The sequence below is a fragment of the Oncorhynchus mykiss genome, chromosome 3 (genome assembly GCF_057628025.1).
Source record: "Oncorhynchus mykiss isolate SJ-2025 chromosome 3, ASM5762802v1, whole genome shotgun sequence".
Lineage (NCBI taxonomy): Eukaryota > Metazoa > Chordata > Actinopteri > Salmoniformes > Salmonidae > Oncorhynchus > Oncorhynchus mykiss.
Genome location: NC_143024.1, coordinates 10665625 through 10688233, shown reverse-complemented (window position 1 = coordinate 10688233; position 22609 = coordinate 10665625). Strand labels below are relative to the sequence as shown.

Sequence of the window (22609 nt, the reverse complement as noted above, 5' to 3'; positions counted from 1 at the left end):
ACACCTATTACATTTGTTTGCCACAATACCAAACAAGAAGTCGCTTTGACAACGATTGCTTCTGCCTTAACCCATTCTTCAGACAGACATTACTAGTTGTGCAGAGTGATGTTTATATATACACGCTAGCTAGGTAGCTGGTGTGCGACCGAAGGAAATCACTAGCATTTTTTTAAAGGGTTGAGTAACATTAATTATGTTTGGTATTAATACATACTCCAGAGTAAAACAATGTCTAGTTCTTCAGCATTACGCGAGCAGTTGTATGGCTATGAAGAAACGGACCAGCGGCAGTGTCGAACTTGATCCTCAGCATCGAGTCCATCATTTGAACCGCGAGCGCCGTTCCGTCTCATCAGTTTGTCATGACAGAAGAGATTTTCACACTTCTTCCAAGTGTGCTGGTAAAAACCTGTTGAGGAAGTTTGTCAACAAAACAAAGTAAGAGAACGTTATGGTTTGACGTTTTGGTAGCAAGCCCTGAGTTGTCGATTTGATTCATCATGTCTTGCTAGCCTGTTTAGTCTGAGCCGTCATGTCAAATCCTTGTCACGCCAAGCATGTTTGGCTTGACAATAACAAGTTGTTAGTATGAGCACAAACGGATCAGGTACCAGGCTCCTCTTCTGCTATGACTTGAGTAACGTTTTCTTCATTGCATGTCTTCAACAGGAAGAAGCTCTGGTATGAAACACCGCCCCAGGTTGGTACACTGTCTCGCGTCATGATTTAGAGAGTAATTATGCTTATTCTCGGCCTGGTCCCTGATCTGTTGTCATTCCATAGGAGTTGTCAAGACAGTAGAAACAGACTGGCACTCAGGCTTGATGTATCCGGTTTCACATTTTAACCTTTGTGTAATTCTGACAGGGGCCACCGTCCAGTCAGCTCAGTGCTCTGAAGCCACCTAAGAAACGAAGCCAAGAGGACAACATGCGCACCAGAGTCCTCAACTCCATCCTGTACAAGGCCATCACTGATCTACTGAGCTCCCCCGAAGTCAACAATGAGGTCTACAACTACAGTGTGGACATCTCAAGGGTAGGAATAACCTAGCCTGAGTGTCGGTGTATTTGTGCAATCACGCCAACTCCCTGTCACTCACTGTCATGTTTGGCTGGACAATGACAGCATTGAGCACTTGCCGATCTGGGACTAGGCTAGGAAGTACTTCAGCTTGGACTGAAATATTCAATGACATTTTGGTAATGCAAGGTAGCTTCATAAAATTGGTGCTAGTATTGTGTACATTCGATCCCTCTCAGCACTGCCTGGACGGCGCCAAAATGCAAAGTCCTTCCGTTTGAGTTTTTCTAATATTGCGTGTGTGTCACATCAGGTGTCCCTGCCTGCAGACTTCTCTAGTTGCCGGGTCTATTGGAAAACCAGTGGTGTGTCAGAGAGGGATGACCAGATTCAGCAAGCACTGGACAAGAGCAGCCCTCGTATAAGGTAAGCACTCTCTCGGGAAAATAGCAGTACTCTTCTCTTACTGTGGTGATTGTTTCTAGCCTGGTTCCAGATCTATGTGTTCTTGCCAACGGTCCATGTCAAGGAGTTGGCAGGATAGCACACGGAGACTGACACTCGGGCTAGGTTGTTTCAGGATGATGTTAGAGAGAACCCCTGTGCTGTTCTGTTGTTAACAGGTACCTCATTATGGCTCATCAAACCCTTGGTGGTGTCCCTCCTTTGGTTTTCATAAAGGATAAACAGTACGCAGCCATGTCTGAGGTAATTGGCATTTCATATTCATTAGAACACAAACAATATTCAACATTTTATGACAGACTGTGCTGATGGACTTTGTGCTTGTGGACTGTGCTGTTAGGTTGAAAACCTACTCAAGATGGCTGACTTTGGTCCTGAAGATGATCTGGGGTGAGAAAGTCTGATGACTGGGGCTCAAATAGTAAATACAGTCAAGTGAATTTTTGAAGTTGACATAATACATCTAATTTCTTCCAGAGAACAACTACATGTAGTGGAATCAGGACAGCCCACCACATCTAAAAAACCTGTGCTGTTCGGGGTTGACCACGACGCTCTCAACAAACAGATCCTGGACTACAAACTGAGGGTCAAAGACACTACCTCAAACACTCTGGCACCAGAGCTCACAATGCAGCAGCTGGAGGTGCTGGCAGAGTACAGGAAGCAGAAGATAATGGAGAAGAAGAAGAAGTCTAAACGGCCTGTTGATGATGACATCACCCCTAAGGAGTACCTTCTGTCCAGGCACAGCCAGGGTCAGGAGAGGGAGGACGACGACGGCCGGGCATTCAGCCAGGAAGACGACCAGGTCCGAGAACTCATGGCTGAGGAGAGCAGGAAGTCCTAGATCCTTAGTTGAAAAGGTGGAATGTCAGTGACGAAACATCACAACTTGTAATCCCGGTTATCATCTCCATCAGACTTTCCTATTCGGAAGTCCAACTTGGGAGAGTCGGTTTGTTTCGCCTTCTGAACCTTGTATTTCTCACTTCCGAGGAGCATTGGAAGGCAACATGAATGACCAGTGTTCTGGAGATCCCCTCTCCTTACATGTGTGTTTTGGTAGTTTTACACCAGAGATCAGACATGGGTGAATTGTTCATGTCAATAAACACTTTCAAGGTATTGAGTTTGTCATGATACATTTAATTGTTCATTGACTACCATTCCAATAGGTGTAGAAATATTAGTCAACAGGATTGGGGAGGGGGGGGGGGTGTGTATAGAAAAACATGATCACCAATCTAGTCCTCCTATAAAGAATCCAGTCGTGTAAATGATCCGTTGTAAACATTAAAGGCACATCATGCAAAAACTGCAACTATGTTGTAAGTTGAGTAAAAGGCGGAGATGCAATCTGAAAAGGCTCTTGATATTGTAAAAGGTCATTTCCCATTAAGACGTCCTCTGTAGCGTTTGCCTTGAATGTGATCTCTGTGACCGCGGTAACAAAGGCTCATTGTCCACAGCGTTACAGATTGAATCCCACCATGAATATTTGAATTATCTCCTTACTAAATGACGTATACACTTGTATAAAAAGTACATTCCAAACTCTGGTTTTCTAAGAAAAGCCTTTTGATGTATTAAGTTGAATTAACGTAAGGATATGCTAATCACAGAGAAAAGGCATAAGCGATGAAATGATACATTTCAAGCCACTGTGTTATTCCAATCAAAGCCATTGGAGATTGGTTGTGGGTTTCATAGAGCAAGCCAGGGTGGAGTTCAATAGGGCACACTGTAGAAAAATGTCTAGCAACGGAACAATGCAAATCTGTGTTCTAATTGGACAAGTTCAGGTAATGTCTCCCCGTGTTAAAAATGTCTTCCACCTACTGAATGACCCGGGATGAAACTGTTGACTGCTCCTCCATGCCTGCACCAACGCTCTGTCCTGCTCAGATCGATTCCACAGTATGCTCCTCGGTCTGCACAGCCTCTTGGACATAGACGATGAACTGGGAGGCGTCCTCTCCCTGAGTGTACACGGTGACCGTCTCCATGCCCTCCACATCATCAGACGACACCACCAGATGGTGCTCCTCACCCAGCTCCATGGAGGCGGCCTGCTGGAAGGGGTCCTGGATCATCACAGTGTGGCTCCCCTGCTCCTCCTCCTCAGCCACCTGGAAGATGTTGGAAAGAGGATTGGAGTGGTATGTCCTAAATGGCAACATATTCCCTATTGACAAGGGCCCAAGCACCATATTCCCTTTTATATAGTGCACTAAGTTTGACCAGAGGGCCCTGGTCAAAAGTAGTGCACTATTGGCACCCTATTCCCTTTATAGTGCACTAATTTTGACACTGCTCTTACCTGCTCCACCACGGTCACTCTGCCAGGGACCATGGCCACCATGGAGGCTGCTGTGGCATCATTAGACTCTGCCCCCAGCTCAATGATCTGCTGCAGGATGTTAACCGCGGTGGGATCCAGCCCTTCTGTGGTGGTCGCCACCACCCCTAAGCAGAGCATTCCAATACATTAAACACAGTGAGGGAAACCAAGGATATGTCACTCTGTTGTATGTGGCTTGACAAGGAGCCAAATGGCGTTGGCAAGAGTACAAACAGATCTGGGATCAGGCTAACTTGTCCTAACCGTTCTCTGTGAACCTGAGATCCTGGAGGGCCGACACGGCAGCTTCGGTCCCCTGAGGGTCCTCTGTCTCAGTGATGTGGAGGTACTGGGTAAGGGGCTCCTCCACCGACTGCTCCACCACCTCAGAACACACACACACACACAACACGATGTCTAGACATAGAAAAACATCTTAATATTGACCATATATATAGGAGAGTATGAAACCTTACCTCCCATTGGTTGAGACCAAGCACGTCACTCTGAATCACTTTGAGGCCATGCTTGTTCTTCAGGTGTCTGTTCATCTCCCACTTGGTACCGTACACATAGTCACACACAGGACACTTCACTCCACCTAGAGATATAGGACATAGTCACACACAGGACACTTCACTCCACCTAGAGATATAGGACATAGTCACACACAGGACACTTCACTCCACCTAGAGATATAGGACATAGTCACACACAGGACACTTCACTCCACCTAGAGATATAGGACATAGTCACACACAGGACACTTCACTCCACCTAGAGATATAGGACATAGTCACACACAGGACACTTCACTCTACCTAGAGATACAGGACAGTCTCACACGGGACACTTCACTCTACCTAGAGGTACAGGACACTTCACTCTACCTAGAGATATAGGACACTTCACTCCACCTAGAGATATAGGACATAGTCACACACAGGACACTTCACTCCACCTAGAGATATAGGACAGTCTCACATGGGACACTTCACGCTACCTAGAGATACAGGACACTTCACTCCACCTAGAGATATAGGACAGTCACACACAGGACACTTCACTCCACCTAGAGATACAGGACAGTCTCACACGGGACACTTCACTCCACCTAGAGATACGGGACACTTTAAAGACTGATTCCAGGTCCTCTGTTCTACTGAGTAAAGACTGATTCCAGGTCCTCTGTTCTACTGAGTAAAGACTGATTCCAGGTCCTCTGTTCTACTGAGTAAAGACTGATTCCAGGTCCTCTGTTCTACTGAGTAAAGACTGATTCCAGGTCCTCTGTTCTACTGAGTAAAGACTGATTCCAGGTCCTCTGTTCTACTGAGTAAAGACTGATTCCAGGTTTTATTTTGGAGATGGGTCTACTGGAACTGACATGACTGATTTTTTAAATTTAACTAGGCAAGTCAGTTAAGAACAAATTCTTATTTACACTGACGGCCTCCCAAAAGGCAAAATACCTCCTACTGGGACGGCGGCTGGAATTGAAAAATAATAATATATATATATATAGAGGACAAAACACACCACGACATAAAGAGAGACCTAAGACAACAACATAGCAAGGCAGCAACACAAAACAGGGTACAAACATTATTGGGCACAGACAACAGCACAATGGGCAAGAAGGTAGAGACAACAATACTTGTTTTTCCCTATTAAACTTAGTTGAATACATTGACTGAGTCTTTCTGGATAAGAGCGTCTGCTAAGTGTGTCTCTGTTGAGCGACTCACCTTGCTGCTCCACAGTCTCAGAGGTGGCTGGCCCAGGCCCTGCGTTACAGTACTCCTGGTTGGGGTGCTTCTTGCTGTAATGTCTCTTCAGGGGTCCTGCTATGTTACAGGAGTAGTGACAGTGGCCGCAGCGGTAGGGCTGTGGAAAATACATTTCCATAGGCTTCAATAATGAAGACTAGAAAGGGTCCTTTTTTTCCTGAGGGAACATTGTGCTGCTCCCTTAAGCTGTCCAAATATATTTCATGGTAGTGGAAGTTGAACCTGTTAGAGGCTGGTGTTGATACATTGATGCTAGTGACTGTATTATAAAAGCTTTATATAGAGAGACGGCCCTCTTCTGACTACCTTGAAAGAGGCGTGCTGCTCCATGTGTCGTACCAGTAGAGGTTTCTGTGCAGCGCTGTAATCACACTCTGTACATTGGAACTGCTTGCCTACAGTATGGAGGGACAGAGACAGGATGACAATACTCATCAGCTCTGTAATCACACTCTGTACATACCTAACCCTACAGTATGGAGGGACAGAGACAGGATGACAAAACTCATCAGAGCTGTAATCACACTCTGTACATACCTAACCCTACAGTATGGAGGGACAGAGACAGGATGACAATACTCATCAGAGCTGTACATACCTAACCCTACAGTATGGAGGGACATACCTAACCCTACAGTATGGAGGGACATACCTAACCCTACAGTATGGAGGGACATACCTAACCCTACAGTATGGAGGGACAGAGACAGACTCATCTGCTGGTTAGTACAGTCAGAGGTAAAATACTTAAATGTTAACTGCCCAACTAGATCCCAAATGGCTCCCTATTCCATATATAGTGCACTACTATTGACCAGAGCCCCATATAGTGCACTACTTTTAACCAGGAACTCTGACCAGAGCCCTATATAGAGCCCTATATAGCGCACTACTATTGACCAGAGCCCTATATAGAGCCCTATATAGTGCACTACTATTGACCAGAGCCCTACATAGAGCCCTATATAGTGCACTACTATTGACCAGAGCCCTATATAGTGCACTACTATTGACCAGAGCCCTATATAGAGCCCTATATAGTGCACTACTATTGACCAGAGCCCTACATAGAGCCCTATATAGTGCACTACTATTGACCAGATCCCTATATAGTGCACTACTATTGACCAGAGCCCTATATAGAGCCCTATATAGTGCACTACTATTGACCAGATCCCTATATAGTGCACTACTATTGACCAGAGCCCTATATAGAGCCCTATATAGTGCACTACTATTGACCAGAGCCCTACATAGAGCCCTATATAGTGCACTACTATTGACCAGAGCCCTATATAGTGCACTACTTTTGACCAGGAACTCTGACCAGGTGTAAAGTAGTGCACTATATAGGGAATAGCGTACCATTTGGGACTCATCCTAGATCTCAAAGCGTTTGTGGGTTCTCTCTCACCGTCCTCTGTGTGCATCAGCTTGTGGCTCTTCAGAGTGACCTTGGACTTGAACTTCTTGCCACACATGTCACACAGGTGTGTCTTCTCCGTGGTGTGTCTGCTCATGTGGGCCTTCAGGTTGCTCTTACTGCGGCTGGCGTAGTCACACAGGGAACACTTGAAGGGCTTCACTCCTAACAGGGAAGAGACACAGTGGCTTTTACATGTTGGTCATTTAGCAGACACTCTAATCCAGAGTGATTTACAGTCAGTAGTTAATTAGCAGACACTCTAATCCAGAGTGATTTACAGTCAGTAGTTATTTAGCAGACACTCTAATCCAGAGGGATTTACAGTCAGTAGTTATTTAGCAGAGACTCTAATCCAGAGGGATTTACAGTCAGTAGTTATTTAGCAGACACTCTAATCCAGAGGGATTTACAGTCAGTAGTTATTTAGCAGACTCTAATGCAGAGTGATTTACAGTCAGTAGTTATTTAGCAGAGACTCTAATCCAGAGGGATTTACAGTCAGTAGTTATTTAGCAGACACTCTAATCCAGAGGGATTTACAGTCAGTAGTTATTTAGCAGACTCTAATCCAGAGTGATTTACAGTCAGTAGTTATTTAGCAGACACTCTAATCCAGAGTGATTTACAGTCAGTAGTTATTTAGCAGACACTCTAATCCAGAGTGATTTACAGTCAGTAGTTAATTAGCAGACACTCTAATCCAGAGGGATTTACAGTCAGTAGTTATTTAGCAGAGACTCTAATCCAGAGGGATTTACAGTCAGTAGTTATTTAGCAGACTCTAATCCAGAGTGATTTACAGTCAGTAGTTATTTAGCAGACACTCTAATCCAGAGGGATTTACAGACAGTAGTTATTTAGCAGACACTCTAATCCAGAGGGATTTACAGTCAGTAGTTATTTAGCAGAGACTCTAATCCAGAGGGATTTACAGTCAGTAGTTATTTAGCAGACTCTAATCCAGAGTGATTTACAGTCAGTAGTTATTTAGCAGACACTCTAATCCAGAGGGATTTACAGACAGTTGTTATTTAGCAGACACTCTAATCCAGAGGGATTTACAGTCAGTAGTTATTTAGCAGAGACTCTAATCCAGAGTGATTTACAGTCAGTAGTTAATTAGCAGACACTCTAATCCAGAGGGATTTACAGTCAGTAGTTAATTAGCAGACACTCTAATCCAGAGGGATTTACAGTCAGTAGTTATTTAGCAGAGACTCTAATCCAGAGTGATTTACAGTCAGTAGTTATTTAGCAGACACTCTAATCCAGAGGGATTTACAGTCAGTAGTTATTTAGCAGAGACTCTAATCCAGAGGGATTTACAGTCAGTAGTTATTTAGCAGACTCTAATCCAGAGTGATTTACAGTCAGTAGTTATTTAGCAGACACTCTAATCCAGAGGGATTTACAGACAGTTGTTATTTAGCAGACACTCTAATCCAGAGGGATTTACAGTCAGTAGTTATTTAGCAGAGACTCTAATCCAGAGTGATTTACAGTCAGTAGTTAATTAGCAGACACTCTAATCCAGAGGGATTTACAGTCAGTAGTTAATTAGCAGACACTCTAATCCAGAGGGATTTACAGTCAGTAGTTATTTAGCAGAGACTCTAATCCAGAGGGATTTACAGTCAGTAGTTATTTAGCAGACACTCTAATCCAGAGTGATTTACAGTCAGTAGTTATTTAGCAGACACTCTAATCCAGAGGGATTTACAGTCAGTTATTTAGCAGACACTCTAATCCAGAGTGATTTACAGTCAGTAGTTATTTAGCAGACACTCTAATCCAGAGGGATTTACAGTCAGTTATTTAGCAGACACTCTAATCCAGAGTGATTTACAGTCAGTAGTTATTTAGCAGACACTCTAATCCAGAGGGATTTACAGTCAGTAGTTATTTAGCAGACACTCTAATCCAGAGTGATTTACAGTCAGTAGTTATTTAGCAGACACTCTAATCCAGAGTGATTTACAGTCAGTAGTTATTTAGCAGAGACTCTAATCCAGAGTGATTTACAGTCAGTAGTTATTTAGCAGACACTCTAATCCAGAGTGATTTACAGTCAGTAGTTATTTAACAGACACTCTAATCCAGAGGGATTTACAGTCAGTAGTTATTTAGCAGACACTCTAATCCAGAGTGATTTACAGTCAGTAGTTATTTAGCAGACACTCTAATCCAGAGTGATTTACAGTCAGTAGTTATTTAGCAGACACTCTAATCCAGAGTGATTTACAGTCAGTAGTTATTTAGCAGAGACTCTAATCCAGAGTGATTTACAGTCAGTAGTTATTTAGCAGAGACTCTAATCCAGAGTGATTTACAGTCAGTAGTTATTTAGCAGACACTCTAATCCAGAGGGATTTACAGTCAGTAGTTATTTAGCAGACACTCTAATCCAGAGGGATTTACAGTCAGTGGTTTTTTAGCAGACACTCTAATCCAGAGTGATTTACAGTCAATAGTTATTTAGCAGACACTCTAATCCAGAGTGATTTACAGTCAGTAGTTATTTAGCAGACACTCTAATCCAGAGTGATTTACAGTCAGTAGTTATTTAGCAGAGACTCTAATCCAGAGTGATTTACAGTCAATAGTTATTTAGCAGAGACTCTAATCCAGAGTGATTTACAGTCAGTGCATTCAACTAAGGTAGGTAAGACAAGCACACATCACAGCGATAAGACAAGCACACATCACAGCGATAAGACAAGCACAAATCACAGCGAAAAGACAAGCACACATCACAGCGAAAAGACAAGCACACATCACAGCGATAAGACAAGCACACATCACAGCGATAAGACAAGCACACATCACAGCGAAAGGACAAGCACACATCACATCGATAAGACAAGCACACGTCACATCGATAAGACAAGCACACGTCACAGCGCTAAGACAAGCACACATCACATTCGTTGCAAGCAAAACTTTCCTCTAAAAAGGTAAGTGTGGTAGTTTCTATTGCCTTTTAACATGTGTAGAAAACCACTTCGGGCCACCTCAGAGTCCAACAGTAGAACTCATTATAGGGAATAGGATGGCATTTGGTACAGAGCCTAATGAGTTTGACTGTCCTACCTTGGTGAGCCCAGATGTGCTGCTGCAGATCAGCTCCGTTCCTCATGAAGTAGCTGTCACAGTAAGGACACTTAGACGCTCTCTTCCCGATCAAGCCCTTCACCTGCACCCTCACCCCAAGCGCCTCGGAGATGGTGTTCATCGGCGTATCTGCAGATAAGAGATGGTTTTACCTACATAGCCAGCGTCCTGTCCAGGGGCTGTAAGAGATGGTTTTACCTACATAGCCAGCGTCCTGTCCAGGGGCTGTAAGAGATGGTTTTACCTACATAGCCAGCGTCCTGTCCAGGGGCTGTAAGAGATGGTTTTACCTACATAGCCAGCGTCCTGTCCAGGGGCTGTAAGAGATGGTTTTACCTACATAGCCAGCGTCCTGTCCAGGGGCTGTAAGAGATGGTTTTACCTACATAGCCAGCGTCCTGTCCAGGGGCTGTAAGAGATGGTTTTACCTACATAGCCAGCGTCCTGTCCAGGGGCTGTAAGAGATGGTTTTACCTACATAGCCAGCGTCCTGTCCAGGGGCTGTAAGAGATGGTTTTACCTACATAGCCAGCGTCCTGTCCAGGGGCTGTACATGTACATTAAAGCTGCCTCAAGATTCAGAAACAGGATTAGGCTCCTGCCCTATGGGCCGTTCTGGCTCTGACGAGGCTTACTTACCTCGCTGCCTGGCTCCAATCAGGAAATGGGTATGATATTTTGGATTTAAACATCATTAACACTCTGCTGTTGTAATAGAACACCAAAGAGTGGGCTTAGTTCCGGTCTCTTACCTGGATGAAAGCTCTTGATATGATGCTTAAGTTTATCTTCAGTGAACGTTTCCTCACACACAGGGCAAGCAAAGCTTTTCTTCTCCTTTAATATTGGATTAAATTGATGATGTTAAGAGTCCACAATCGTCAACAAACAGACATTTCAATGTAATAATGATCATAATTGTGACCCCTATGGGCCCTGGTCAAAAGCAGGGTTCCATTTGGGCCCCAGACTCACATTGTCAAAGTGTGTTTTGAGGTGGGCCTGCAGCTTGTACTTGTCAGGTGTGCAGTACTGACAGTGTTCCATGGGGCACTGGAGCAAGATGTTACTGTGTCTCTGGATCAGATGGCGCTTCAGACAGTTCTTGGTGATGGACGAATAGCTGCACTGGGTACAGTAATGTAGATGCTCTTTTGTGTGAGTACGCACATGCATGTTGTAGTGCACTTGGTACCAGAAGAGCTTTCCTAGACGGGGAACAACATAAAACATGAGGCTTAACAACAACAGCTGGTTTACAGATGAATTACCAACACATAGGAAATGATGAAATAGCTGAAATTACAAACCCTTTTAAAAATGCAACTTATACTGCTAGAAAATGGTTTTCTATGTCAATATATTTGTGTGATATATTCTTACCACAGTATTCACATTCCAGGTCCCCGTATACTTTTCGGATTCTGTCAAAGACAACCATGTTCAGCTGCCTTTTCTGCAACTTATCTAGAATCTGTTGGAAAGCGCTCCTCTCCTCCGTTGTGCCATCTTCTCCTTGTGGGCCAGCTGAAGCGTTTGTTTGACCTATGACCTCCCCCTGAATCAGAACCAAAGACCGGAGAGTCTCCTCAACATGACCTTGTGATGTTGATGAAGAACCCCTTTCTTCTTCTGGATGCTGCTGGTGGCCCACTGACTCCTCCTTGCCTGAAGGCCTTTCTACCAAAGTGTCTTGTTCAGCCACAATGACGTTATTCTCCCCATGAGGCTTGTCTTCCTCCATCAGTGTCTTATCAGTTCTCTCCTCACTGATTACTTCCTGGATCGTGCCTTTGCTTGCTGTCTGGGTTTGTTCAGGACTGATTGGCTCAGTTCTGTCTTGTAGAGTCTCAGTCTCTTGTGCAGGTTGATTTAACACGCATGTCTCCTCAGGCCCCGGATCAGGGACCACCTGTTCCTCTCCCTCTCCCAGTCCTTCCTCCTGTTCCTCTCCCTCCCCCTGCCCCTCTGAGGGGTCACCAGTGAGGACCTCCTCCTCCTCCTGCTCCTCTGAAGGGTCACCAGCGAGGGCCTCCTCCTCCCCCTGCTCCTCTGAGGGGTCACCAGCGAGGGCCTCCTCCTGTTCCTCTGAGGGGTCACCAGCGAGGGCCTCCTCCTCCTCCTGTTCCTCTGAAGGGTCACCAGCGAGGGCCTCCTCATGTTCCTCTGAAGGGTCACCAGCGAGGGCCTCCTCCTGTTCCTCTGAGGGGTCACCAGCGAGGGCCTCCTCCTGTTCCTCTGAGGGGTCACCAGCGAAGGCCTCCTCCTCCTCCTGTTCCTCTGAAGGGTCACCAGCGAGGGCCTCCTCCTGTTCCTCTGAAGGGTCACCAGCGAGGGCCTCCTGTTCCTCTGAAGGGTCACCAGTGAAGGCCTCCTCCTCCTCCTGCTGGGCGTTGAGTAGAGATAGCTCCTCAGCCATCCTGATCTCATCCTGTCTCAGCATCTCTCTCTTGATGTCGTCCCCCGGCTCCAGCAGACAGAAGCTGCTGTTGATGGACTCTGAGAACCCAACCGCCTCCTCTGACTCTGGGTGAGCCTCCTTCAGGTGGGCCTTCAGCCGCACGGAGCTGACAAACTTCTGCTGGCAGGCAGCACACACGTAGAGGAAGGGATGCTTACGGACATGAGCCTGGAGAGCCTGAAACTTGGTGCAGCCGTGGTCACACAGCTCGCAGCCGAACGGCCTCTCGCTACCGTGAACCATCATGTGGCGGTCGCGGTCCAGCTCGTTCTTGAACTTGCGGTCGCAGATCTGGCAGTCGTAGAGGAGCTGCCTCTTGCCTTCCCTGGTCTGTAGACTATACTCATGGTACGAGTCCTTCACCTTCATAATAATACATGTTATTAATAACTACATCAATAATATCTCATAATAAAGACAGTATAAAGGCATATGATAGATTTTTAAAGAGAGAGAGAGGTCCGTCACCTTCTTGTCCTCTAGGTCGTGGCTCTCCCTCATGTGTTTCAGCAGGTTCTTCACATCAGAGTACTTCTTTTTGCAGAAGAGACAGTGCTGCTTGATCTTGTGGTGAACTCTCTCCACGTGCACCTTGAGGTGGCCCTTGCTGAGGCACTGGAAGGAGCAGTGTTCACAGCTGAACTTCTCTCCCGTGTGCTTGCGCAAGTGAACGCTGAGGTTGGCTTTGATGGCACTGGCGTAGTCACAGTGTGGGCACTTGAAAGGTTTCTCGTTGGTGTGGGTTCGCAGATGGGCCTGCAACGAGTGGCGGAACTTGAAGACCTTGTTGCAGTATTCGCAGGTGAAGATCTTCAACTGGGTCTGTCCTATTCTGTATGAACGAGGGATGTTGCAATACACATACAGTAGAACCAAATATGTGTTGCTCTTTTTCCAAAGTAACTTTGCCAAAATTATATTTGTGCTATAGCAAAAACATGATGTTTGTATCTACAGTAACAATGCTGAAATCTGTTGTTGACACATCCATTAAAATGTTACATATGACATTTCCCAATGCTTGATAATACTGTAGACTACATTGATTCAGTTCACTCAATACATCATTATGTTTATTAACGCCACAATACAGTCTGAGTACTTTATCCTCAACTGCTGTGTGGTGAACAACCCAAACGTCTGTACCTGTTTGACTTTAATGGCACTTCATAAGCAGCTTGTTGTATGGAATATTCCTGAAATCCTCTCTTCTGTCCTGCCTCCTGAGGGTCTGTGTCTGCTGGAGCAACCGGCTCTGCCGGGGTGGCCTCGATCGGCACTATCCTTGTCGCACCTAAATAAACAAATACACAGACAGATAAAAGTTTATACAGCCTAGGTACAAAGACAAAGTCATCGGGAATACATAGACTATAAACTTTCTTGATTTTTCATACATAAAACTCTGAAAATGTACCAACAGCAACATTGTGAATCTATACTTTTCTGGATAAAATCTGAAGATCCTCTGGTTGATCCATGTGCATCCCCAATGGCACCCTATTCCCTACAGCCTATTCCCTATGGGCCCTGGTCAAAAGTATAACACCATGTAGGTGGTAGGGTGCCATTTGGGGCGCATCCATAATATAGTTGTAACTTACCAGGAAGTGCCTCATGAGCGGTCAGAACCACACGGATGATAATGTAGTTGTAACTTACCAGGAAGTGCCTCATGAGCGGTCAGAACCACACTGATGATAATGTAGTTGTAACTTACCAGGAAGTGCCTCATGAGCGGTCAGAACCACACTGATGATGGGGTTCTTGGGGCCTCCTGCTGGTTCCTGCTCCTTCACAAGAGAAACCCTCTCAGAGCGGAGCGGCCGTGGCCTCTTTGAGCTTCTCTCCCTATCCTCCTCTTTGCCGTCTGCTGCGCCAGGTTGAGCCTCAAACTCTTTGTCTGTGGGGAGAGATCATGAAAACTAAGCATCAATCAATAAAACAGAGCAGATAGACATTTAGATGGTATAGACATAGACATTTAGATGGTGAACATATAGATATAGACATTTAGATGGTATAGATATAGACATTTAGATGGTATAGATATAGACATTTAGATGGTGAACATATTGATATAGACATTTAGATGGTGAACATATAGATATAGCTCTTTCCATGACATTGATTGACCAGGTGAATCCAGGTGAAAGCTATGATCCCTTATTGATGTCACTTGCTAAATCCACTTCAATCAGAGACATGGATTTTGTATGTGTGCCATTCAGAGGGTGAATAGGCAAGACAAAAGATTTAAGTGCCTTTGAATGGGGTATGGTAGTAGGTGCCAGGAGCACCAGATTGTGTCAAGAACTGCAACGCTGCTGGGTTTTTCATGCTCAACAGTTTCCTGTGTGTATCAAGGATGGTCCACCACTCAAAGGACATCCAGCCAACTTCACACAACTGTGGGAAACATTGGAGTCGACATGGGGTAGCATCCCTGTGGAACGCTTGACGGGAAGGGCGTGTATGCAATCCATGCAATCTCCACAGGTAGACATTGGCAGCCTTACTGATGAACTCCGTGACTTTCAACGTGGCACCGTCATAGGATGCCACCTTTCCAACAAGTCAGTTTGTATAATTTCTGCCCTGCTTAGAGCTGCCCCTGTCAACTGTAAGTGCTTTTATTGGGAAGTGGAAACGTCTAGGAGCAACAACGGCTCAGACGCAAAGTGGAAGGCCACACATGCTCACAGAACAGGACCGCCAAGTGCTGAAGCGTGTAAAAATCGCCTGTCCTCTGTTGCAACACTCACTACAGAGTTCCAAACTGCCTCTGGAAGCAACGTCAGCACAAGAACTGTTCGTCGGGAGCTTCATGGAATGGGTTTCCATGGCCGAGCAGCCGCACATAAGCCTAAGATCCCCATGCACAATGCCAAGCCTCGGCTGGAGTGGTGTAAAGCTCGCCACCATTGGACTCTGGAGCAGTGGAATCACGCTTCACCATCTGGCAGTCTGATGGACAAATCTGGGTTTGATGGATGCCAGGAGAACACTACCTGCCCCAATGCATAGTGCCAACTGTAAAGTTTGGTGGAGGAGGAATAATGGTCTGGGGCTGTTTTTCATGGTTCGGGCTAGGCCCCTTAGTTCCAGAGAAGGGAACGCTTAACGCTACAGCATACAATGACATTCTAGATGATTCTGTGCTTCCAACTTTGTGGCAACAGTTTGGTGAAGACTCTTTCCTGTTTCAGCATGACAATACCCCCATACACAGAGAGAGGTTCATACAGAAATGGTTTGTCGAGATCGTTGTGGAAGAACTTGACTGGTCTGCAAAAAGCCCTGACCTCAACCCCATCGAACACCTTTGGGATGAATTGGAACACAGACTGCGAGCCAGGCCTAATCGCCCAACCTCACTCTTGTGGCTGAATGGAAGCAAGTCCCCACAGCAATGTTCCAACAACATCTAGTAGAAAGCCTTCCCAGAAGAGTGGAGGCTGTTACACCAGCAAAAGGGGGGACCAACTCCATATTAATGCTCATGATTTTGGAATGAGATGTCTGATGAGCAGGTGTCCACATACCTTTGGCCATGTCGTGTATGGGCCCTGGTAAAAAAGTAGTGAACTATATAGGAAATAGGATGCCATTTGGGACGTATCCCTAGATGGACCATAAAGCACTATTCTATTCCGATCTATTCTAAACAGACATAAAACAGTTGACTTCACACATACCGTTGTCCTCCTCCTGATCCTCATCCTCTCTGAGGTCCATCAAGCAGATGTGTTTCATGATCTGTCGTCTGTTGCCGAACACACGGTTGCACTTCTTGCAGTCCAGGGCATTGTTGTCCTCTGGTTCTTCCTCGTCCACTGGCCCAGCTTCTGATTGGGCCTCTACTATCTGTTGTTTCTGCTTTTTCTGGTTGGGGCTAGTAGTCTCTGTCATGGGCCCATCAGCTACAATCTTCTTGGTTGAGCCTTTAGGACGTCCTCGTTTTCTCTTAACAGGGCTATCTGTGGGGGAAATATGATCACTGCCATCAATCACTCTATTACACACAGACAGACCTATAGGGCCGGTTTCCCAGACACAAATTAAGCCTAGTCCTGGATTAAAAAGAGCTGTCAAAATCGGATTACAATCTGCTACAAATGTTTGAAGGACTACCGAGGCACTGAGTAGCCAATTATTCAGATCGTTGAAAAACAAAGAAACACCATAATAAGGTCGGTTGTTGCAATGCCCTATTATCCCTGGCTGCTTTGAAGAGGTGGTCACCTCCACCTCCACTACTATTATCCCTGGCTGCTTTGAAGAGGTGCTCACCTCCACCTCCACTACTATTATCCCTGGCTGCTTTGAAGAGGTGCTCACCTCCACCATTTGTATCCCTGGCTGCTTTGAAGAGGTCTCACCTCCACCATTAGTATCCCTGGCTGCTTTGAAGAGGTGCTCACCTCCACCATTATTATCCCTGGCTGCTTTGAAGAGGTCTCACCTCCACTATTATTATCCCTGGCTGCTTTGAAGAGGTCTAACCTCCACCATTATTATCCCTGGCTGCTTTGAAGAGGTCTAACCTCCACTATTAGTATCCCTGGCTGCTTTGAAGAGGTGCTCACCTCCACCATTATTATCCCTGGCTGCTTTGAAGAGGTGCTCACCTCCACTATTATTATCCCTGGCTGATTTGAAGAGGTGCTCACCTCCACTATTATTACCCCTGGCTGCTTTGAAGAGGTGCTCACCTCCACTATTATTATCCCTGGCTGCTTTGAAGAGGTGCTCACCTCCACCATTAGTATCCCTGGCTGCTTTGACGAGGTCTCACCTCCACCATTATTATCCCTGGCTGCTTTGAAGAGGTGTCTCACCTCCACCATTAGTATCCCTGGCTGCTTTGACGAGGTCTCACCTCCACCATTATTATCCCTGGCTGCTTTGAAGAGGTGTCTCACCTCCACTATTATTATCCCTGGCTGCTTTGAAGAGGTGCTCACCTCCACCATTAGTATCCCTGGCTGCTTTGACGAGGTCTCACCTCCACCATTATTATCCCTGGCTGCTTTGAAGAGGTGTCTCACCTCCACCATTAGTATCCCTGGTTGCTTTGACGAGGTCGCACCTCCACCATTATTATCCCTGGCTGCTTTGAAGAGGTCTCACCTCCACTATTAGTATCCCTGTCTGCTTTGAAGAGGTGCTCACCTCCACTATTAGTATCCCTGGCTGCTTTGAAGAGGTGCTCACCTCCACCATTAGTATCCCTGGCTGCTTTGAAGAGGTGTCTCACCTCCACCTCCACCCTTAGTATCCCTGGTTGCTTTGAAGAGGTGCCCACCTCCACCCTTAGTATCCCTGGCTGCTTTGAAGAGGTGCTCACCTCCACCATTTGTATCCCTGGCTGCTTTGAAGAGGTGCTCACCTCCACCATTAGTATCCCTGGCTGCTTTGAAGAGGTGTCTCACCTCCACCTCCACCCTTAGTATCCCTGGTTGCTTTGAAGAGGTGCCCACCTCCACCCTTAGTATCCCTGGCTGCTTTGAAGAGGTGCTCACCTCCACCATTTGTATCCCTGGCTGCTTTGAAGAGGTTCTCACCTCCACCATTTGTATCCGTCTGCTTTGAAGAGGTGCTCACCTCCACCTCCACCCTTAGTATCCCTGGCTGCTTTGAAGAGGTGCTCACCTCCACCATTTGTATCCCTGGCTGCTTTGAAGAGGTTCTCACCTCCACCATTTGTATCCGTCTGCTTTGAAGAGGTGCTCACCTCCACCTCCACCCTTAGTATCCCTGGTTGCTTTGAAGAGGTGCTCACCTCGACTATTAGTATCCTTGGCTGCTTTGAAGAGGTGCTCACCTCCACCCTTAGTATCCCTGGTTGCTTTGAAGAGGTGCTCACCTCCACTATTAGTATCCCTGGCTGCTTTGAAGAGGTGCTCACCTCCACCATTAGTATCCCTGGCTGCTTTGACGAGGTCTCACCTCCACCATTATTATCCCTGGCTGCTTTGAAGAGGTCTCACCTCCACTATTAGTATCCCTGTCTGCTTTGAAGAGGTGCTCACCTCCACTATTAGTATCCCTGGCTGCTTTGAAGAGGTGCTCACCTCCACCATTAGTATCCCTGGCTGCTTTGAAGAGGTGTCTCACCTCCACCTCCACCCTTAGTATCCCTGGTTGCTTTGAAGAGGTGCTCACCTCCACCTCCACCCTTAGTATCCCTGGTTGCTTTGAAGAGGTGCTCACCTCCACCCTTAGTATCCCTGGCTGCTTTGAAGAGGTGCTCACCTCCACCATTTGTATCCCTGGCTGCTTTGAAGAGGTGCTCACCTCCACCATTTGTATCCGTCTGCTTTGAAGAGGTGCTCACCTCCACCTCCACCCTTAGTATCCCTGGTTGCTTTGAAGAGGTGCTCACCTCGACTATTAGTATCCTTGGCTGCTTTGAAGAGGTGCTCACCTCCACCCTTAGTATCCCTGGTTGCTTTGAAGAGGTGCTCACCTCCACTATTAGTATCCTTGGCTGCTTTGAAGAGGTGCTCACCTCCACCATTAGTATCCCTGGCTGCTTTGACGAGGTCTCACCTCCACCATTATTATCCCTGGCTGCTTTGAAGAGGTCTCACCTCCACTATTAGTATCCCTGTCTGCTTTGAAGAGGTGCTCACCTCCACTATTAGTATCCCTGGCTGCTTTGAAGAGGTGCTCACCTCCACCATTAGTATCCCTGGCTGCTTTGAAGAGGTGTCTCACCTCCACCTCAGTATCCCTGGTTGCTTTGAAGAGGTGCTCACCTCCACCCTTAGTATCCCTGGCTGCTTTGAAGAGGTGCTCACCTCCACCATTTGTATCCCTGGCTGCTTTGAAGAGGTCTCACCTCGACTATTAGTATCCCTGGCTGCTTTGAAGAGGTGCTCACCTCAACTATTAGTATCCCTGGCTGCTTTGAAGAGGTGCTCACCTCCACCATTAGTATCCCTGGTTGCTTTGAGGAGGTGCTCACCTCCACCATTCTCCAGTGGACCTGTCAATGGCATGAGGGCCACAATGATGTCATCAGGGTTGAGCCCCTCTGTGTGGTGCTTCTCAGACACATGGGAGAGGAGCTGTGCTCGGTGTGGAGAGAACAGGTTGCACAGTTTACACATGAAGATGGAGGAAGTCCCACCTGTGAATTAACAGCCAGGCAGGCCAAGATTAATGTGTGTTTATGTACAAATTTGACTGTGGAAAAGGTTGACAGCCTAATAATAAGATCATTACACATTGACAGTTGAATTGACAGTTGGTAGAGCACGGTGCTTGCAATGCCAGAATTGTGGGTTCGATTTCCACGGGGGACCAGTACGCAAGAAAAAGAAGAGAATGAAAACGTAAGTCGCTCTGGAGAAGAGTATCTGCTAAATGGCTTCAATGTAAATTAGATATTTTCAATAGGCTGGCAGTGGATTGGCCTTCACATTGTGCTTGTGTGTCTCCTCGTGTGTTTAGTGTTCGTTCTGCGTGGTTCATTCTTTGGTCAGAGACTGTATATTGTTCCTCTAGCTACCTACCTTTCATTCAAAATACTGAATTCCATCCTAGCTAGGGCCTACATGATCAAGCCAGCCTAGCAACTACAAGCTGGGAATACTGAAATGGAATGAGGTCAGTGCTGTATAGTTTACTGGTTTGCTCTGTGCACACTCTGTAGCTCTCCAGACAGGTTTAGCTACCAATGCAACAGCAAAGATGGTTGAACTCCTGACTCCTCAGCAGTATGAATAAAACTAGCTAAACGCTGGGAGAAACAGGAACAGTTTCGTGATAAATACTTTCTTTACAAACTAAATCCAATAACTTTAGCCCGGACATTTAGCTGCAATAAATGTGCTGTCAATGTTGTGGCTGGTCACGGTAATTATGTGCCCCACTTTTAGCATAGAATAAACTTTACATGAGTAATTTGACTACATCTGTTGGCTAGCTTGCTACTTTTACCTAGCTAAGAAATGTTATTTCTCGAGATAGTACTGTACGAAACGGTAAACAATCGAATCGAGTACTTACCTGCAGTTGACGTCGCCATGTTTGTAAAATAAAACGTAATACCCCAAGAGTTACATGTACATTAATTTTTTTTATCTACATTACTTATTGAATAAGTCATTGAAAATCGTATTTTTATTTGTTTTGAGGAAGGTTTCTGGCGAATCTGCGACAACAAATATGGCGGATAAAGTCTTCCTGTGGAGAGAAAAGCAGGCTGGTTTGGGATGTTCTCCCCCAGTGGCTGGGATGACCAGAAGGCATAGTCTACCCTTGACACATTTGTAAAAGGTTTCCACTCCATTCTTTTGAATGGGATCGTGTACAGTACTCTCCTTATTACAAAATCCCCTGACAAATCATGATTGGTTACTCACACCAATATATATATGCTCAATGGTTATTAAATGTGTTCCCATAACAGTAGAAAATTGTAATTTATTATAAATAATGTGATGAAATTATTAAGCTTAAAATGAATGTAGTCTACATGGATTTTGAATACAGGTGTGTGAACTGGCAAAACATTTGTGAATGAATGTGCATTTTCTTCAGCAATCACTACCATTTTTAACCAGGTCCATAAAAACATTAGGCTAATAGTATGCTATAAACTGTGATATACATTATAAACATTCCAAGGAATAAAATAAGTCAGTCAATCAATACACATTTGAACATTCCAATGAATAAAATAATCAGTCAAGTCAATCAATCAATACACATTTGAACATGCCAAGGAATAAAATAATCAGTCAAGTCAATCAATCAATACACATTTGCAAAGTTTAATTTTTTGCAATAACAAACAGTATTGTCATTATTGATCAGTGACAATGCATCCAAATATCATCCATTGATTGCATCTTCTACATGTTAGGTTTCTCATAAAAAAAAACTACCAATGGGAATTAATTGCAGCCTTCCTCTCTGTTCATACAAAAATAAATCTTTCCATTTCGTCATGAGTGATCCATTAAATCCCATCCATGCAGATTGAAGCTGTCCAAGCCAGCCAAAGTAAACACCCTCTCCCCAGCCTTCCATACAGGCTATAGCTGAGTGTAGGATGTTTACAGTAACTATACTCAGAATGGAGAAGCTAGGATACTTCCATTTCCTCAGCAGTAGAACTGGAAGTAAAGCGCACTCACTTTGAGTCAGACACACTTGTGTCTGGGAAACACCAGATGTACAAACAATAACATTCAGTTATTTAAATGCAGATGCAAACCTGAGGTTGGTGGCATCTTAATAGGGTAGGACAGGCTTGTGGTAATGGCTGGAGCAGAATGGTATCAAATACATCAAACGTATGCCATTCCATTCATGCAGTTCTGGCCATTATTATGAGCCATCCTCCCCTCAGTAGCCTCCCGTGGTCCAAATCCACTTTTACTTGCAACCGCTTCCCTCTTCCACTTCACCATACATACATCACTGGAGGGTTTACTCCAAGTGATGGGAGGAAGAGAAGGTGCTAATTTTGACTGGAATGCAGCCCTAAATCTACAAACAACAACACTGGTCTAGGAGTCTGCGGAAGAATGGAGCAGCAAACACCCTACTGAAAGCTAGAACATGTACATCACAGCTTCCAGTCGGGGATGTTTACAGTACCAGGCAACCAATCTTGACAACACACTGAACATATCTGTAAAGATGATACTACTGTATGCAGTCTGTCACTGACAATAGCAGCTAAGGAAATTGAAATTGAACTTTGACCTTGGTCGCCCCCTACAGGGCTGTGAGAAAACATGAACAAGTCAAATAAGACAATACTGACAAGTTTATCTATCCATATATTACAACATTCAGTGTTGTTGTTATTCCATTGACTATGTCTCCCTCATACGGTGTCATTTTAGAAACAGCAGAGATGGCGTTGGATAGACGTTGGATTTCAACGATCTGACAGAATAATGGTGTAACTAACTCAGAACCTGGGTTGTGTGAAAAACATTCCATTTCAAATCTTTATCTGC

General features: G+C 45.3%; 2 protein-coding genes across 3 annotated transcripts; one reads left to right on the top strand and one right to left on the bottom strand.

Annotated features, from left to right (window-relative positions):
- Positions 1 to 9: 9 nt before the first annotated feature.
- Positions 10 to 2619, top strand: LOC110510441 (putative ribosome-binding factor A, mitochondrial). The gene is made up of 7 exons (XM_036935918.2): positions 10 to 441; positions 673 to 703; positions 871 to 1041; positions 1340 to 1452; positions 1650 to 1734; positions 1832 to 1881; positions 1969 to 2619. The coding sequence occupies exons 1-7, from the start codon at positions 197 to 199 to the stop codon at positions 2339 to 2341; spliced, it is 1068 nt and encodes a 355-aa protein (XP_036791813.2). The 5' UTR covers positions 10 to 196; the 3' UTR covers positions 2342 to 2619.
- LOC149984335 (zinc finger protein ZFAT-like) lies at positions 2620 to 20859 on the bottom strand. Of its 2 annotated transcripts, none has more exons than XM_090220285.1 (17): positions 20643 to 20859; positions 19597 to 19761; positions 16322 to 16603; positions 14344 to 14526; positions 13770 to 13917; positions 13092 to 13455; positions 11546 to 12986; positions 11138 to 11370; positions 10915 to 10999; positions 10142 to 10291; positions 7040 to 7213; positions 5932 to 6020; positions 5584 to 5722; positions 4312 to 4436; positions 4100 to 4220; positions 3815 to 3960; positions 2620 to 3623 (listed from the first exon to the last, which is right to left on the bottom strand). In XM_090220285.1, the coding sequence occupies exons 1-17, from the start codon at positions 20659 to 20661 to the stop codon at positions 3396 to 3398; spliced, it is 4092 nt and encodes a 1363-aa protein (XP_090076411.1). In that variant the 5' UTR covers positions 20662 to 20859; the 3' UTR covers positions 2620 to 3395. The 2 variants fall into 2 exon arrangements, with proteins under 2 accessions (XP_090076411.1, XP_090076408.1); XM_090220282.1 differs by having other exon boundaries at positions 19555 to 19761; positions 20643 to 20823.
- Positions 20860 to 22609: the final 1750 nt, after the last annotated feature.

What these genes read in the sequence shown, in the direction of transcription:
- LOC110510441 (XM_036935918.2), top strand. Translation starts at nt 197, where the DNA reads ATGTTTGGTATTAATACATACTCCAGAGTAAAACAATGTCTAGTTCTT. An exon ending in AAGTTTGTCAACAAAACAAA is followed by an intron (nt 442 to 672) that starts GTAAGAGAACGT and finishes TGTCTTCAACAG; the next exon opens with GAAGAAGCTCTGGTATGAAA. An exon ending in AAGAGCAGCCCTCGTATAAG is followed by an intron (nt 1,453 to 1,649) that starts GTAAGCACTCTC and finishes TGTTGTTAACAG; the next exon opens with GTACCTCATTATGGCTCATC.
- LOC149984335 (XM_090220282.1), bottom strand. An exon ending in GGATCAGGAGGAGGACAACG is followed by an intron (nt 14,527 to 16,321) that starts GTATGTGTGAAG and finishes CTCTCCCCACAG; the next exon opens with ACAAAGAGTTTGAGGCTCAA. An exon ending in TATCAAGAGCTTTCATCCAG is followed by an intron (nt 10,292 to 10,914) that starts GTAAGAGACCGG and finishes TCTTATCTGCAG; the next exon opens with ATACGCCGATGAACACCATC.